Source organism: Hippocampus zosterae, chromosome 10 (genome assembly GCF_025434085.1).
Source record: "Hippocampus zosterae strain Florida chromosome 10, ASM2543408v3, whole genome shotgun sequence".
NCBI classification, from domain to species: domain Eukaryota; kingdom Metazoa; phylum Chordata; class Actinopteri; order Syngnathiformes; family Syngnathidae; genus Hippocampus; species Hippocampus zosterae.
Window position 1 is genome coordinate 17,757,092 of NC_067460.1, and position 16,177 is coordinate 17,773,268.

The 16,177-nt window shown below is 41.7% G+C and overlaps 1 protein-coding gene across 7 annotated transcripts; it reads left to right on the forward strand.

Annotated features, from left to right (window-relative positions):
* The first annotated feature begins 129 nt into the window (after positions 1 to 129).
* agfg1a (ArfGAP with FG repeats 1a) lies at positions 130 to 14,853 on the forward strand. Of its 7 annotated transcripts, none has more exons than XM_052077905.1 (13): positions 130 to 468; positions 5,924 to 6,017; positions 8,724 to 8,839; positions 9,122 to 9,287; positions 9,769 to 9,925; positions 10,237 to 10,356; positions 11,351 to 11,566; positions 12,039 to 12,216; positions 12,298 to 12,347; positions 12,800 to 12,907; positions 13,271 to 13,423; positions 13,556 to 13,653; positions 14,022 to 14,853. In XM_052077905.1, exons 1-13 carry the CDS (start codon positions 302 to 304, stop codon positions 14,079 to 14,081), a joined length of 1,683 nt encoding a protein of 560 aa, XP_051933865.1. In that variant the 5' UTR covers positions 130 to 301; the 3' UTR covers positions 14,082 to 14,853. The 7 variants fall into 7 exon arrangements, with proteins under 7 accessions (XP_051933865.1, XP_051933862.1, XP_051933863.1 ...); XM_052077902.1 differs by having other exon boundaries at positions 131 to 468; positions 12,298 to 12,368; positions 12,797 to 12,907; XM_052077903.1 differs by having other exon boundaries at positions 131 to 468; positions 12,298 to 12,368.
* Positions 14,854 to 16,177: the final 1,324 nt, after the last annotated feature.

Consider the following 16,177-nt stretch of genomic DNA (forward strand, 5'->3'; position numbering starts at 1 on the left):
TAAAACTAAGAACAGACGTACTGATGACGCCACAAATCTTGACAATCGACTTTTACAAGCAAATGTCGTGGATGTCAGCGCCCCGCCGTGTTGCCGAGCGTAACGTAACTTCCCAGCATACATTAAACGCACCATCAAAACTCTTTAGCGGAGTCGCCAGGCAGCCCTGTCAACTGAGCCACCTGCCTTCCCTCCCTCCCTGCTCAACGAGTTGACAACCTTTATAAAGCGCACACCTTTAGACTCTCATCAGGTCACCAAATATTTCTCTTTAGTCGATTCGCGTTGTGTAGACATAATCATGGCGGCGAGTGCGAAACGGAAGCAAGAAGAGAAACACCTGAAGATGCTGAGGGAAATGACGAGTTTGCCTGCTAACAGAAAGTGCTTTGACTGTGACCAGCGCGGCCCGACCTACGCCAACATGACGGTGGGCTCCTTCGTGTGTACCTCCTGCTCAGGCATCCTGTGAGTTCCCAAGCCGCCCGACCTCATAGTCGCATGGAGATGGCGTGTCCACCACCCAGCATAATGTTAGATTTAACCCGACATATGGTTACTAGGAGCGGTTAGCCTACCCGCTACTGGCTAACGACGGCTGCTCGAGCATCGTTGGTTTTGCCGAGAGTTTAAATATGTACTTTTCGACATCACATTTCCAATGGTGGTCAGGCTGAGAGGGGTCTTGCTTCACTTTGGTGTTTGACTTTGGCCTATCATGGCAGCCGGGTGAACAAACTGACATTTACACCAGCTAAATCAACACACTGCGCCTGGCACCACGACCGGTTGCTTGTCAAACCTACCCAACTGCGTTTGCCAAATGTAGTACCTAGAATACGTACTGTACGTATAATAGGATACAACCTTGACCACACTAATCACTCCTTTTGGGTGTTTTGACAGTAATATGAATACAGAGTGTGTTATAGTTTAAGCTTGACAGTGCAGTTGTGTAATCAAGCATCTGTAGCCTGGGATTTGGGATTAGTAAACGTTCTCCGACGGGTATTGAGATAGCACATGGTACTCAGGATGCAGGGATTCTAAACTTGCTGAAAATAATTTCCATTACTGGAAATTTGATCAATATTCTACCAGTCATGGATAATGAGAAATAAAAGTAAAAAGGGTCAAACTGATAAATTGTTTGTTTTCGCTTTTCTGCTTCATCTCTGCCCCGAGCCCAGGGGTAGGGAACACTAGTTCCACAAGAGCAGTGGTCCCCAACCACCGGGCCAGGGCAACCAGTACCGTCCGTGGGTCATTTGGTATCGGGCATCAAAGAAGGAATAAATAACTTGCATTACTTCCGTTTTATTCATTTCGGAATCTGAAAGATGTTTTTAGTTGAAGAAATTGCAAGATTCTCTGTTACATCCGTCGACAGGATGTCACTCAAGGCGCGCTTCTCGGTCACGTAATAGGTTACCGCAAAAATGAAACCCAGGAGCTAGCAAAATGAGTTAAAATGAAGGTCTTGGTCTTGTTTTGGCAAGGGGAAAAGGCCCGTCCAGGAGACAGAAGAGGAGTCTACGACTTTCAAGAAAAATAAGGCTACATTTAATAGACAGTATCAAGAGTCCTACCTAAAATACGGATTCATCTCAATGAATCATTCATCTCGATGATTCTCACGCACCAAGCCCGTATTTTACATGCACTTTTTATTTGCACTATATCTTATTTTGAAGGCACGTTTAAACATTACCACAGTGACCAGAGTGTTGCGACCAAATAGGACGTTCCTCATGTCATGATTTGTGTTTAATCTGTTTAGAAAATATCAGTTAGCAACAAACTGCATACAGTGCCCTCCATAAGTATTGGCACCCCTGGTTGAGATGTGTTTTTTAGCTTCCAATTATTTTATTTTTTTTCTAAATAATATGGGACCTTAATGGAAAAAAAGAGAAAAATCCAACCTTCAATACAAGTGCATTTATTCAGTGGGGAAAAAATCCCACATAAAGAAATAATTATTTGACATCAAATAATGTGTGTCACAATTATTAGCACCCCTGGTGTTAATATTTTGTACAACCCCCTTTTGCCAACAAAACAGCACCTAATCTTCTCCTATAATGTTTCACAAGATGGGAAAAGACAGAAAGAGGGATCTTCAGCCATTCCTCTTTGCAGAATCTCTCTAAATCATCCAGAGACCTGGGTCCTCTCCTCTGTACTCTCCTCTTCAGCTCACCCCACAGGTTCTCAATGGGGTTGAGGTCAGGGGACTGAGATGGCCATGGGAGGAGCTTGATTTTGTGTCTGGTGAACCATTTCTGTGTAGATTTGGCCATATGTTTAGGGTCATTGTCTTGCTGAAAGACCCAGTGACGACCCAGCTTCAGCTTTCGGGCAGAGGGCAACAGATTTTGATTTAAAATGTCCTGGTATTTCAAAGCATTCATGATGCCATGCACCCTAACAAGGTTCCCAGGGCCTTTGGAAGCGAAACAGCCCCACAGCATCACTGACCCACCCCCATACTTCACAGTGGGTATGAGGTGCTTTTCAGCATGCGCATCTTTCGTGGTACGCCAGACCCACTTAGAGTGTTTGTTGCCAAAAAGCTCAATCTTGGTCTCATCTGACCAAAGCACACGGTCCCAGTTGAAGCCCCAATACCGCTTGGCGAACTCCAGACGCTTGCGTTTATGATTGTGAGTGAGGAAAGGTTTTCTCCGTGCATGCCTCCCAAACAGCTTGTTGGCGTGTAGACAGCGCCTGATGGTTGATTTGGAGACTTTGTGACCCCAGGATGCTACCATTTGTTGTAATTCTGTAACAGTGAGCTTTGGAGATCTTTTGATTTCTCTTACCATCCTCCTCACTGTGCGTGGTGGCAAAATAAACTTGGCTCCTCGTCCAGGCTTGTTTACCACTGTTCCAGTTGTTTTGAACTTCTTAATTATTCCTCTCACAGTGGATATGGGCAGCTGCAGTTGAGTGGCAATCTTCTTGTAGCCTCTGCCTGACCTGTGAAGGTCGACGCACATCTGCCTCACTTGTATGCTGTGTTCCTTTGTCTTTCCCATGTTTAAGAGTGGATAAGAGAAATGGCCTCGGTGTCACGTCATATTTATACCCCAGGGAGACAGGAAGTGATGAATTACTAATTAAATGTTCCTACATACTCTGGTAAACTTTGTAAACTACTGTAGAAATGACAGAAATGCTTCAATTATGTTTATTTCCTGGGAATTGTTAAGGGTGCCAATAATTGTGGAACAGGTGATTTGATGTCAAATAATTATTTCTTTATGTGGGATTTTTTCCCCACTGAATAAATGCACTTGTATTGAAGGTTGGATTTTTCTCTTTTTTTCCATTAAGGTCCCATATTATTTAGAAAAAAAATAAAATAATTGGAAGCTAAAAAACACATCTCAACCAGGGGTGCCAATAATTATGGAGGGCACTGTATTCCCTCATAACAGTACTGCTGCAGTGTTTCCACTGTTAAGCATTACTGACCTTTCCCTCCCAAGAAAGGATTCTTTTCTCCAAAGAAGCGCCAAAGCTAGCGGCTTCCAGTTAAAGTTTGTTGCTGTAGTGCTTTATATTGAGTGGCAGCTTTTTTTTCTCTAGTCTCTTCTATTGAGTGACAGAGAGCTGTAGCGGGTGTGCTGTCACTTTTGGCTATGCACGGTGAGATGAAATACATCTCTGGTTTCAGAAGAGCTGCAGCGACAATCATCAGTCGGTGCAGCAACTGATAACAGGTAGTCTTCCTTGGCCACTTTCATACTTTCACCATTGTCCGACAGCAAAAACAGAACATATGTGAATGAGAAAACTTCATTAGGAACTCGGCTCTATTAAAATACAATGTATGTGCACAGAGAGCAGCACACAAGACTTTTACTGCTGTTTTTTTTTTTCCCTTTCATTTTGGAGCAGTGTGCAAAGTGTGTAATTGGTGAAACTTTTACAGCAGTTTGAGGTTGTAAAATATGAAAATGGAGAAATAAAGGTGGATAGTGAAACTCTGCAATTCAAAGAACAGACTGAAATATTTGCACTCATTCCTCTTCCAACCATCACTGACCCATGTGACCCAGAATCTATGGAGTTCTGTCCACGTGGAAACGCAGTCGATATTGTTGGTTTAAAAAAAATAAGTTTCCTGTAAACATGATGCTAATTTTTGTCGGGAAAAAAAATACAGAATAATCAGCAGATTTAATCGTTAAAAAGTATGATGCATAAAATCACCTTTTTTGTTTTAATTAATTAATATTTACTTTGTTTTGAATGACCGATGCAGAGAATGACCTTATCAAAAACGGTATTTATATTGAAGGATACAAGGCTGTGGTTTAAATGTATGTGTAATAAATCACGAGAATTGCTGCAAATGGTTAGAGTTAAAAACAATTGGTAAATATTGGTTATTTGATTGTTTGGGCCGATGTTTGAAGAGCCATAGTCGTCTGGTCGATTAACTTTCCCAAAAAAATGCATTTTTAAAATGCATTTGAATTATGCTCACCATTTAATGTTTAAAATAAACAGTTCAAAGGGATGGGCAGGCAAATGGATTGAGTGTCAAGAATGTGGTCAGTGACTTGGCATGGATTGTTTGATGTGTTTTGATTCATTATCAGGTTCCAATTCTTGCCAACTTCAAGCTTTTAATGAATTTTTCGGGCACTTTTTTAAGTAATGTTCTAAAAGTCTATACAAATAGAAGTGCACAGTAAACGGTCAATGAAAGCTCAGCACAAATTGGGTAAGGAAACATAAATTTGAATTCTAACATCTTGAGTGTCAGAAGGCATGCACACACTGTCTGTCCACTGACTGTATGACGCCTAATCTGATTGTAGTTCGAGGGGGCAGAATAGTTTTCTGCGGTGTCACCAGCATGTGATGTGCATGTGAAAACAGGAAGCGGTAGAGGCGCGCTCAGACTTGCAAAGAAGTTGGCATTGTGCATGCTCCAACTTGATTTTTTTATTTTTTTTGTCTGCCTTCCCAACATATACTCTAACTTTGAGTGACTACACAAGCATAACTCACTTTTAGCCCCCAAGTGGTGGCCGAATGCTGGTTTTATAAGATAAGATATCCTTTATTCGTCCCACACTGGGGAAATTTACAGCTTCCAGCAGCAAGAATGTATGTAGAAAGAAGAAAGAGAAAAAAAAACAACAAATGAGTCTTCTATTGCTCTAAATATCAAGTCAAGTCAACTTTATTGTCATATGTGCTCTATGTGCAACAGACAGCACAGATGACATTTCTTTCCACTCAACCACAGTCCAAACACAGGAGAGAGAGGAGCCGCTGTGGGTACCCGCAATATTACAGAAGATGAAACATTGCTGTGTGTCAAAGCTCTGTTTTTGATGAAGTGACCCATATTTTGGGAATGTTGTTCATGTGTTAAAACTTATTACAAAGGCACCAGTACCTTCCTCAGTTTCTACCCCAATAATTGTGGTTGCTCAATGGGTGGAGCTGTAATCCATTATGTAAACACATTCCTCATGAAGGTGGAGACTTTCCCTTGAGGAACTCTACTCACAATGTCTCCTTTGCTCTTTCCGGAAATTTGTACTCTGCATCAAGTCACACCACTTGACCCAAGTATTACCACTGTACCGTTGTTAGATTTACATGACTACAAACTGCAAATCTGTTTTGCCAAGCATCATACTGATATTATTTTTATGTATCAAAAAAGGGGAACAAGTAACCCCCTCATAATAATGAACGGCTCATTTCATGGGTGGGAATCAACAGTTGAGAGAACAGTATTTAATGGGTGTGTAATTTACTGATTCAACTCCTCGTATACGTATTTTGCTAGTGTGTAGACCAACAGTATATATTATTTTGGAGAAACTGTACAGTCATTCAATAAAATTGACGTGCTATTTTTTCTTTTCTTTTTTTTTTTTATATTCCACAGACGAGGACTGAATCCACCCAACAGAGTCAAGTCCATTTCCATGACAACCTTCACACAACAGGAAATAGAATTTCTACAGAAAAACGGCAATGAGGTAGTTTTGGCTGTCAAAGAGAGAGAGAGAGAGAAAAAAAGAAGTTGCCATGCCTTTATGATCAGGTGGTGAAAGTTAAATCAAGAGATGACGTTGAATTTTGAAAACGGACCTGAGTTCTCAAACAAAATTCCGTTGTGCATTTGCGCATTGTTATAATACTTTTTGGATTTATGGAGGAATTGGGGAAAAAAAGAATTTCCATTCCTTTTAAAAACGTCACATTCTTTCAAATTGGCACTGCGCAAAACTGATTTCTGCACAAACACCTTTCGCCCTATTCACACTGCACTTAGCAGAATGACGTGAGAGACGGACACCGTGGAATTGAACTTGCGGTGTCTGTATCCTGAGCATTGGTCCACAAGACTGATGACATGTATATGACGTGTTGAAGAAGACACTGCTCCCTGCTAGCCCGAAATAGGGCCTTAAAGCTTGAGGTATATTAACGAATATAATCAAATTAAATTAAACTCTCCAAGTTCTCACCAAGCTATGAGGAAAGGATGCATCCATTCTGTTTTCTGCTGCTTGTCTCCACTTTCTCCTCCTCAAAATGAGCAGAGCTGGAGTTTTCTTTTGCGGCAATGAAAGATACAACTTGTCAAGTTGTGGTCTACTTCTCGTCTAAACCAGTGGCCACTGTCTCCGTGTTTATGTCAGCGCTTCCAAATATGGGTACGCTTGGCAATGTGGCACCGTTGGACCCTAAATGTACATTGATTGTGCACTTTCAGTAAATAATTTGAATCTCTTATCGCCACTCATATTCAGATTACTGATATACCGGACAGGCTAAACTACATCATTTATTCAGCAGTAATTTCAGGAACAGCAAGTTTAAAATGCAGCATTGTCTCTTGGGAGGCAGCGTCTATTTAAAGCTCTAGCAAAGCAGCAGACTCAAGGTTAAAGCAGTCATAAATCCTCCAGAGCTGTTTTATAAATACGACAGCCTTCAAGTGGCCTTCTGTCTGTCCATAGAGACACTTGGCATTGATTGCAGTGGTGTGCCCATGTGCATGCCTCTGAGCTGCATATTTAGCCCACAATCTAAAAACGCGACTGTGATGCACACACCGGCCGGCCCCCACAATGACGGCGTTGCTTATATTCTACCTCGTGGAGATGGCACTTCATCACCAAGCCATCAAATTGCACTTGTCCGTGATTGAGGCGCATGCAGTGGATACATTGCCAATCACAAATGCCTGCCAACTTCACCGACTTCACATGCCACTTATCAGAAGTGAAAACTAATGTGAGCCTGTATATCCAGTGAAACTCGATGCAACTCTGTTTACCTTTTGGCCATGACTCCTACTGTTGATTGGAAGAGGAGGAGAAACTGTGGTTATCATGTCCAGTAAATCAGTGATTCCCAACTGGTGTGCCCCGGCACATTAGTGTGCCGTGAGAGCTCTAACGGTGTGCCGCGGGAACTTATCAAATTGGTGAGAAAATTATTTATTTCATAACAAATAATCTATCTATGCCAGCAATTTATAGTGACGAAGAACAAATAAATGATCTTCTGTTAGATGGCAACAAGTATGAAATTGACATATGTACCCTCATTTTGTGACAAATTTGTTCAGTGGCGTGGCGACTTTTTTTTTTTTTTTGGAACTTCAAAAATGTGCCTTGGGGCAAAAAAGATTGGGAATCACTGCAGTAAAGTATACACATGGCACTGGGGTGGAAATTTAGGGTCCACTCTCACATACATATAATATAGTATAACAGTCACTTCGTCTAAGTTCACACTACAGGCAAATGCTACTCAGATGGGATTTTTTTTTTCTCGCCCAGATGTATCCTGTATCAGTTTTTTAATGATAGTCTGAGTGGCTCAATTCAGATTTTTTTTTTTTTTAATTCGGCCTGGGTCACTTTTGGGTTGTTGGGGGGTTTTTTTCAATTTATATTTGCAATGCAACTGCAGTCTGATCAGTCAGATCACATTTATCTGCTGACCTATACAGGTAAATCACCCAAAGACAGAAGTGCTTCATGGGTAGATTGGTAATTGCCCGTGAACCTGCAAAGTTTTTTGGAGTAGCAGTATATTTACTATTTATTTATTTTCTAATCCGTTTCTCCTCACGAGGGCTGCAGCTGTACTGGAGCCTATCCCAGCCGTCATCGAGCATTAGGCAGGAGAAACCCCCAACTGGTTGCCAGCCAATCACAGGAGTATTGACTATTTGACTTTAATTTAATCCCACTTGAAAAGCCTTGCCTTAATTACCCAAATGATAACTCCTCTGGCAACGCTCCTGTATAAATATGAGATGATTAAAAAGATGAGCCCCTTCTCGCTGGACCATATTTACTTCGTTAAACACTACCTTGTGAGGGACGTCCTTTCTTCTTCAGCACCTTTGGCTCACTTTGGGGAGGCATCTGGTTCACACACCCCATACAGACTATGGTCACATTTTAAAATGTAATTTGAACGTTTACATGCGCACTCACATACACACACACACACACACACACATATCTGAATTCACCTCATCTGAATTGTGCATTAAGTTCTGCAGTGTAAACCTAGCTTTTCTATATGCATGGATCGGCATGTCCCCAAGAGACGTCTTCTGAATACCTGCAGTTAAACAGTCCCCTATGACATAATGTGTTAAATCCACACTTAACTCTGTGTCTAGAATGAATTGGTTTTCGATTGTGTGTGTGTTTCAGGTATGTAGACAGATCTGGCTAGGCCTTCATGATGGGAAAACCTCATCAGCACCAGATTTCAGAGAACCACAGAAAGTCAAGGAGTTCCTTCAAGAAAAATATGAGAAGAAACGGTGGTAAGATACCTCTTGAAATTAAATAATTGCATAATAAGGAACCCTGATTCGACTTGCCCCTGAATTACCACAGTCAGAATAAGGTTAAGGTGACTGAAAGTGTAGTGGCAGTGGCGAGTTGCGAAAGGGCATCCAGTGTAAAAATTGTGCCGAACAAATCATGCAATTTGATTTGCTGTGGTGTGACCTCTGATGACGCAAACTGAAAGTGGCAGTAATCATGCCATTTACAGCTGAAAATGTAATACCAGTAGTTGCTTTATTGTGTGCTTTGCTCCTGAGGTATGTTTCACCTGAGCAAGCCAAGGTAGTGGCATCCGTCCACGCGTCGATCTCTGGCTCCTCAAACAGCAGCACAAGCAGCACTCCAGAGGTCAGACCTCTTAAATCCCTCCTTGGGGACTCGGTACTGACCCTCCATCTCAACAAGAACCTCCCACCCAATCAGGTAAGATTCCTTCAATACCTACAACTGTACACAAGCTGAATTTGTAAATGTCACCCCCCTATGGTTGTAACGATACCCACATGTATGTCAATACCTTTTGATGCTTTTTTAAATAAAAAGGGAACGAAAAAATAAACGTCACGACTGACTGTTTAATGTGCATAATCAGTAAACAGAATAAAATACCACAAAAACTAGCTCTTCAAATGAATAAAAAAACATCTTATTGATGTGAAGACAGTTTTTTTGTTGTTTGTTTGTTTTTTGTGACCTTATCTTTCTACCTGATAATGAAATATTTGACACTACTCTGAAAATGAAACAATTTAGTTCTACACAACAAAAATAATAAATTATTAAATAATACAGCCATCGAAACGGGTTGCCGTGTCTCTAAAGGATGACTTTATGATACACTTGGATTGATGCAGGTTTACCGAAACTGCCACCCGTTTACAATTAAGTCTGTTGTCTCTGACAGTCTCCAGTCGTCAGCCGTGGGCAAATCCACCAACAGCACGACAAGAAGTTTGACCTCCTCAGTGACCTGGGTGGTGACATCTTTGCTGCCCCACCAAAAATGAGTGCAGGCGCCAGCTCCAGTTTTGGAAACTTCGCACATTTCAACAGCCACACAAGTAAGGTTACAGTATTTGTAACTTCAATAGAACAGCATTGACGTCGAAACATCTTGGCAGGAATGCCATTCCAAAAACCATGACAATTTGTGATCTGCAATCATTTCATGTTTACATCTTAGCTTTTAATGCTGCTCTGCATGAAAGAACACATGGCATCCCATCTCTGATTATGTCACATTTATCCCATAATCCTATGTGTGTGTGTTTTATTCAATCTCATCCATGTTCTCTACTATGTTAAATGTCATTCTCCTTTCATTGTCTTTGTTGGTCTGTCTATGTGAACGTCATCGTGACCACTCCTCCAGCGGCACAGAATGCCAACACAAATGCAGACTTTGCTAATTTTGATGCATTCGTGAGCACTCCTGGGTCTATGTGTGGTTTCCCTTCAGCGCCCCAAGCCTCATTCCCGGCCTCAAACACAGGTAGATCAAGTTGCCTTTCCTGGACACATACCCAACTGCAAAACAACCTTTTTCTTATGGCACTCTGGCTTTCTGTCGCATACAAAAACTCGCACGTTGGGTTAATTGAAGACAAAATTTTGCATCATAGTGAACGGGAGTCCAGACTTTCTGCAGCACTCTTATTTGCTTTGACCTCTTAATTGTGTGTGTGTGCTTCTTGTGCAACATACAGTATGTTTCTCCACCTTGCGTTGCTCATTGCCCCATGACTCATTTTCATCATTCCCGTTTTTGATCTTTGTCAATCGCTGCTTTTGGGGTTGCCAGTATTGACTGTCCTCTCATCCAGCTGCAGTACATACGAGTTAGCAACTGCTCTGCTTCTCCAGGTTGTATTCAATAGGTCTCACATTGGGTTTGGCCTCTTTCATTATGTGTTGCCAGCTGTTTCCCTCCTGTCTTTGAAAGGTTGCAAGGAAACATATGTGAATCCTTTGGAATAACATCGATGTGTTTATGACCAATTTGTGACGTTTCTGGAATTTGTATATTCTAGCTGCAAATTCTGTATGTAAATTTAAAGGACATTTTACAATTTAGCTGGTGGGAAACTGATGATAAGTGAGCGTTATTATCATTGTCCCTGTCTAGAACTACTGCAGACATTGCATCAAAGGGTGGCCATATGGACCAGGTTGAAATCCGCGGAAAAGGGTTGTGAACTGGCCCAGGAGGATAGATGATGTTACCGTACTTTTGTCAGTTTGGTTTTCTTTGCCACTCTCGATTGATTTCAGTTTAGCGCTCAACTTGCGAGTAGCGCGCGTATTGGAAAAGGTGCTGTTCTGCACATCCCGTAACTGTGTGCAGAGGATGCAATAAAGAATCCACTCTCCAGTGCCGGACTCCACCCCAACGTAACTCGTCATCTTCTCGCTCTTGTATCTTGTCACAGAGCACCAAGAATCCACGTCCCCTCATGACTCAACGACAATCTCTCTCTTTCATGCAGGTAGTGCTTCAGGGGGACTAGCAAATGCCAATTTTGCAAATTTTGACAACTTCCCCAAATCATGTAGTGCCGACTTTGGATCCTTCAGTTCGTCCTCCCAGAGTAACTCCACAGGAGCAGTCAGGGACACCGTACAGAGTACTAGTGTCCCTGCCGATAAATACGCAGCCCTCGCTGACCTGGATAACGTGTTTAGCTCTGGCAAAACAGAGCAAGGTAAACCTTTCCTACCTAGCCTGTTTCATCGAGCTCAGTTGTTTGGATTGTTGCTTGTATGAATAAAGTGCACGTCACACCTAAAATACATTTAGTGGCAAGTCAGTCATGAATTCTATAGCTATTGCTGAGCCAGTTAGACTTTAAGGAGGATGACCTATTCTCTGGTTCCTTGGTTGTGATAATCCCAAACCACAACAAGCCTCAGCCTCAAGATGTGCTTCAAAAGATGAGCCTTGGTTTATTGTAACGACTCTGTTTAATGAGGAAAAGTTGACGTTTGGTGATGGAGGAATATTTCATTTATCAAGTTTGATCATTTATTCGGTTCAATTGTTCAAAGATTACCGTTAAATATGGCAGGTGTTTGCAGACCTTTCGCCTTGAGCTTCGAAATGGAAAGAAATCTCTTTGATTGGTTGGAATTGTTGTGCTCAACTCGGCCCCCTTGTTGTGTGTGTCTCCCTTCCAGGGGGGCCTATTCCTACTGGGGTGAGTTCAGTTTCTGCAGCGTCTCATAACCAACCGGCACCAGGAACAGGAGGGGACCGCTATGCTGCTTTAGTTGAACTTGATACAGTTTTTGGCCCCCCAGCTCCCACTTCAGGTCTTTACAACAACAACAGCAGCAGCCGCAGCAGCACACAGGGGTGAGACACCACGCCGCTTCTCTGTTCCCATTTTGGCAACATTTAACAACATAGTCATATGCGGTATGATTTCTTGGCTAGAGTTTCCTTGAGTTCAGCGACTGGAGTGTCCGCACAACAAGTACTACCTGGTATGGCGCAAACTTTTGGGGGTGAGTAAACGGTTATTTTAAGACTAAACTGAGGCTCAGAGGGGATGGAGCCTTTTCTGTTGCTGGTCCCTCTCTCTGGAATGACCTCCCACTGAACATTCGGCAAGCCTCCTCGCTGCCCATCTTCAAAAGCCTCCTCAAAACTCACTTGTATTCTTTGGCATTCGACTCAGCATGACTTAGATTTGTTCTTGGTTTTTGCTTTCTACCGCCTTTATTACCGATTTGTCTTACTGTTTATTGTGCATGTTAAATTGCTCCATGTACAGCACTTTGTATGCAGCGATGGCTGTTTGAAAGTGCTCGAGAAATACTCTTGACTTGACTTGACATTTTCATATTCAATGTAATTCCAGGTTCTTGTTTTCAATGGTTTTTCTATACAACATTGATTACCTGTTGTATATGCTGTCTCTTTTTCTCCATAGCAGCCCAGCCAAATAATCCCTTTGCAGCTGCTGGTGTTGCAACTGCGCCGACCAACCCATTCCAGAACAACAGCAGAGCTGCCGCTGCTGCAGCAGCGGCAGCAGCAGCCGGTGAGTCGCTTTGCCGAGCACATGTGCCTCGTTTCGCAGCACAATAATGCCACAAATGTGGCTGCTAGTTAAAAGCGTGTCCAGTTGTCCTCCACTTAAAGGTCAAAAGACTTTTCACTTGTTTCTCATTGATTAACAGATATAATGTAGGGACTTCTTGAAGAAGGCACATTTTTTTTTGGTTTCAAGATAGAAACACTTCACTCTCCCACAACTCCGTTTAATCTGCAAACACCACACCGCACCGCACCACAGCATTCCCACTTCCCTTCAGAGTCAGTCGTGCGACCGAGGTTGCACACTCGCTTGTTTTACTGTAGTTTATGACAGTATTTAACCCGCTGGTATCCTGTTGTGTTGCAGCTTCATTTGGCACCGCCTCCATGAGTATGCCTGCTGGATTTGGCAACACTGCAGCCTACAACCTGCCTACCAGCTTTAGTGGAACCTTTCAGCAGCCTTTTCCTGGCCAGGTGCCCTATTCGCAACCTGCAGCGTATCCGCAGCAACTCAACGGTGTGTGTCTGTGTTTGTGGATAATAGTGTATTGAGAGCCACTAAAGCTAAAGAATGACAGTGCATGAAGATTACATTTGATTCAGATGAAGAAAGTGAATCCAACAACTGTAATATGTACTTGTTGTGCAGGTGGAGGCTTTCCAGTCTTTGGCCAGGGCAAGCCAGTGTTGACTCCTTTTGGGCAGGCAATGGCTACTGGACCAGCGGTCTCCAGTAACCCTTTTCTGGTTCGTAAAACAAATACTGTATGTTTTACAGTACATTTTATCTAAATACAATTATTCACATATTGTTATAATAATAAAACTTGACCAGCACGTCATAAGAGTCAGCATCATCTCAATGCATTAAGATAGTTGTGACTTTACAATAAAGAAAATGCAAATATAATTTATTCCTACTTCACTGTCATGCTCACATCTAATGCCTGGCTTCTCCAGGGTGCTTGAAATTTTTATTAATGATGAATTTTATGAAACTTGACCTTGGCAAAAGTGCATGCCCACTCTAATGGATAATTGTGGACAACTTACAGTCACTTGCACTTGTTGCATCAACATTTGGTCCTTGATTTCTATACATTTGTCTTTTTTAGGGTGCGGGTCCAGCACCGCAATTTCCAACAGGAGGCTCTTCAACGAATCCCTTCTTATAGCGTTCCATCACATTAGCTCCTCTTCAGGGTTGATTGATGGCACTTGCACCTATTTCATAGTTTTATTTCACAGGTAGCTTTAAAACGCAATGTGTGTATAGATTTGTACTCCACAAATCGACCATTTTGCAGTGTTACAGTCATGACACTGAGTATGCTGACAAAATAATGTGATGGTGAGTGCAGAGGGGGAGAGGTTGATCTCCTCCTGTCCATGAATGGCTCATCAAACTGGCTGAAAATGTGAGTTTGCAAGGGTAGTCAATCTAAAATTCGGTGAACATTGTTTCCTTCAGAAAATCCACTCTTTGTGCATATCAGTTTGTACACAAGTTTTGTTACAACGCAACTATTGCTTGTAAAAGCCAATGGGTACTGCCATCGATATTGTTTAATTGTGCAGAATACTTTTCAGTGAACCAGACAAATATTGCATGTTCTCTTGACAAATAAGGAAAGGGAGAAAGCAATGGTGTAATGCTCTCTGCCAGGCTATGCCTGCCTGACAGAGGCCTGGTTCACAATGTCATCCACAGCAGGATGGCATATCAACCACTTGGCAGAAAGACAATTTTAAGTTAATTTGTGTGTGTGAGTGTGTATACTGTATATATGCATACACACAAACACGTGTATGTGCATCTTAAAATGAGTTTTAAGAATTGACCAAATCATTGATTTATATTGATGTATGAAAATATTTGTGCTGTTTATATGAATATATGTATATAGATATATAAAAAAATCATTTCTAATAGTGTTGAATTCTGTATCATTGTTGTCTGGAACGTTTATTTCTTTTTTTCGTCTTCGTGCCATCCAAAAAAGGGCACAGAGTGCAAAAACAACAGTAATTGCTGTCAAGTAACTGCCAAAACAAAAGCACACATTTTTAGCTGACTGTTGACAAAATCCAGTGGCTCACCTGAGAATAATAGCCTCTTTCAACGACTATAGACTTTAAGCTGGTCTGTAACTCAATGTAGAAAAAGGTGTGAGCTCCAAAAACATGCACATGTTGCTTCATTGTAAGGTCAACTGCAATCTTACTTATTCAAAAAACGGTTTAGTCAATTTAGATTTTGTTTCGCGATGTAATTAAGCATTTTTTTAATCCATTGTTAAAAATAAGACTAAAACACAAGGTACAATGGAAAGTGAGGTTGAGCTCAATCTGTTTCCTGTTGTGCATTCTTCTGTTTGTATTTGCTGCCTTGAGTCATATCTTGGTGAGTCAATTAACAATCCGGACAAAGTACATTAATTTATGTTGATTTACAGGTCATGTATCAAGACTATCCAGCAACATGACAGCGTTATTATGTTATTAAGCAATTTATGAGATTGCGAGCTGTATAATATGATATTGGTAATTCATTATAGGCAAAAAATAAAATAAAATAAACAGCCACCCTTGGTTGCTGTTTTTGATAGCACCTCCAGGTAGTCAACATATTTCACACTAATTGTGGGATTATATTTCGTGGTGGCGGTCCAAGAGGGAAGCGTGCTCCCTTAACCCTGTGCCTCTGTAATGCATGGTAAGATGGATCTGATTTCAGGCGAAAGTCTAATTCCACCCTTGACTGGTCGCGAGACAACCACTGATCACTGACAGGATTATTGTGATTATGCTCACATTCACCCCCTCAGTAAAAAGTGGGAAACGAATCCTGCAACCTGCATGCAAGTCAGGCAAGTGAACCGCTACACCTACAGTGACTGAAGGTTGATATTTCTGCAATGGTGAAATAATTTCTTGATAAATGTGTCTTTATTACGGGAGCAAAGCAAAAACATTGTGTGAGCGATATGGATGGAACTCAAACAGTACCATATAAACATCAGAAAGGGAAATCAATCAAAAGATAGTGTGAATGGGTAAATAACATCCATCCATTATCAAATTTGCTTTATCCTTACAAAGGGCCGCAGGCGCGCTTGGGCCTATCCCAGCTGTCTTCGGGCAGTATGCACTGGTTGCCATCCAAATCACACAAATTAACCTGCCATGCTCGTTTTTGGAATGTGGGAGGAAACCGGAGTACCCGGAGAAAACCCACGCAGGCGCAGGGAGAACATGCAAACTTCACACA

Coding starts and splice junctions, on each gene's coding strand:
- agfg1a (XM_052077902.1), top strand. CDS start 302: ATGGCGGCGAGTGCGAAACGGAAGCAAGAAGAGAAACACCTGAAGATG. Junction 12,908..13,270: donor AGCAGCGGCAGCAGCAGCCG/GTGAGTCGCTTT, acceptor GTTGTGTTGCAG/CTTCATTTGGCACCGCCTCC. Junction 13,654..14,021: donor TCTCCAGTAACCCTTTTCTG/GTTCGTAAAACA, acceptor TGTCTTTTTTAG/GGTGCGGGTCCAGCACCGCA.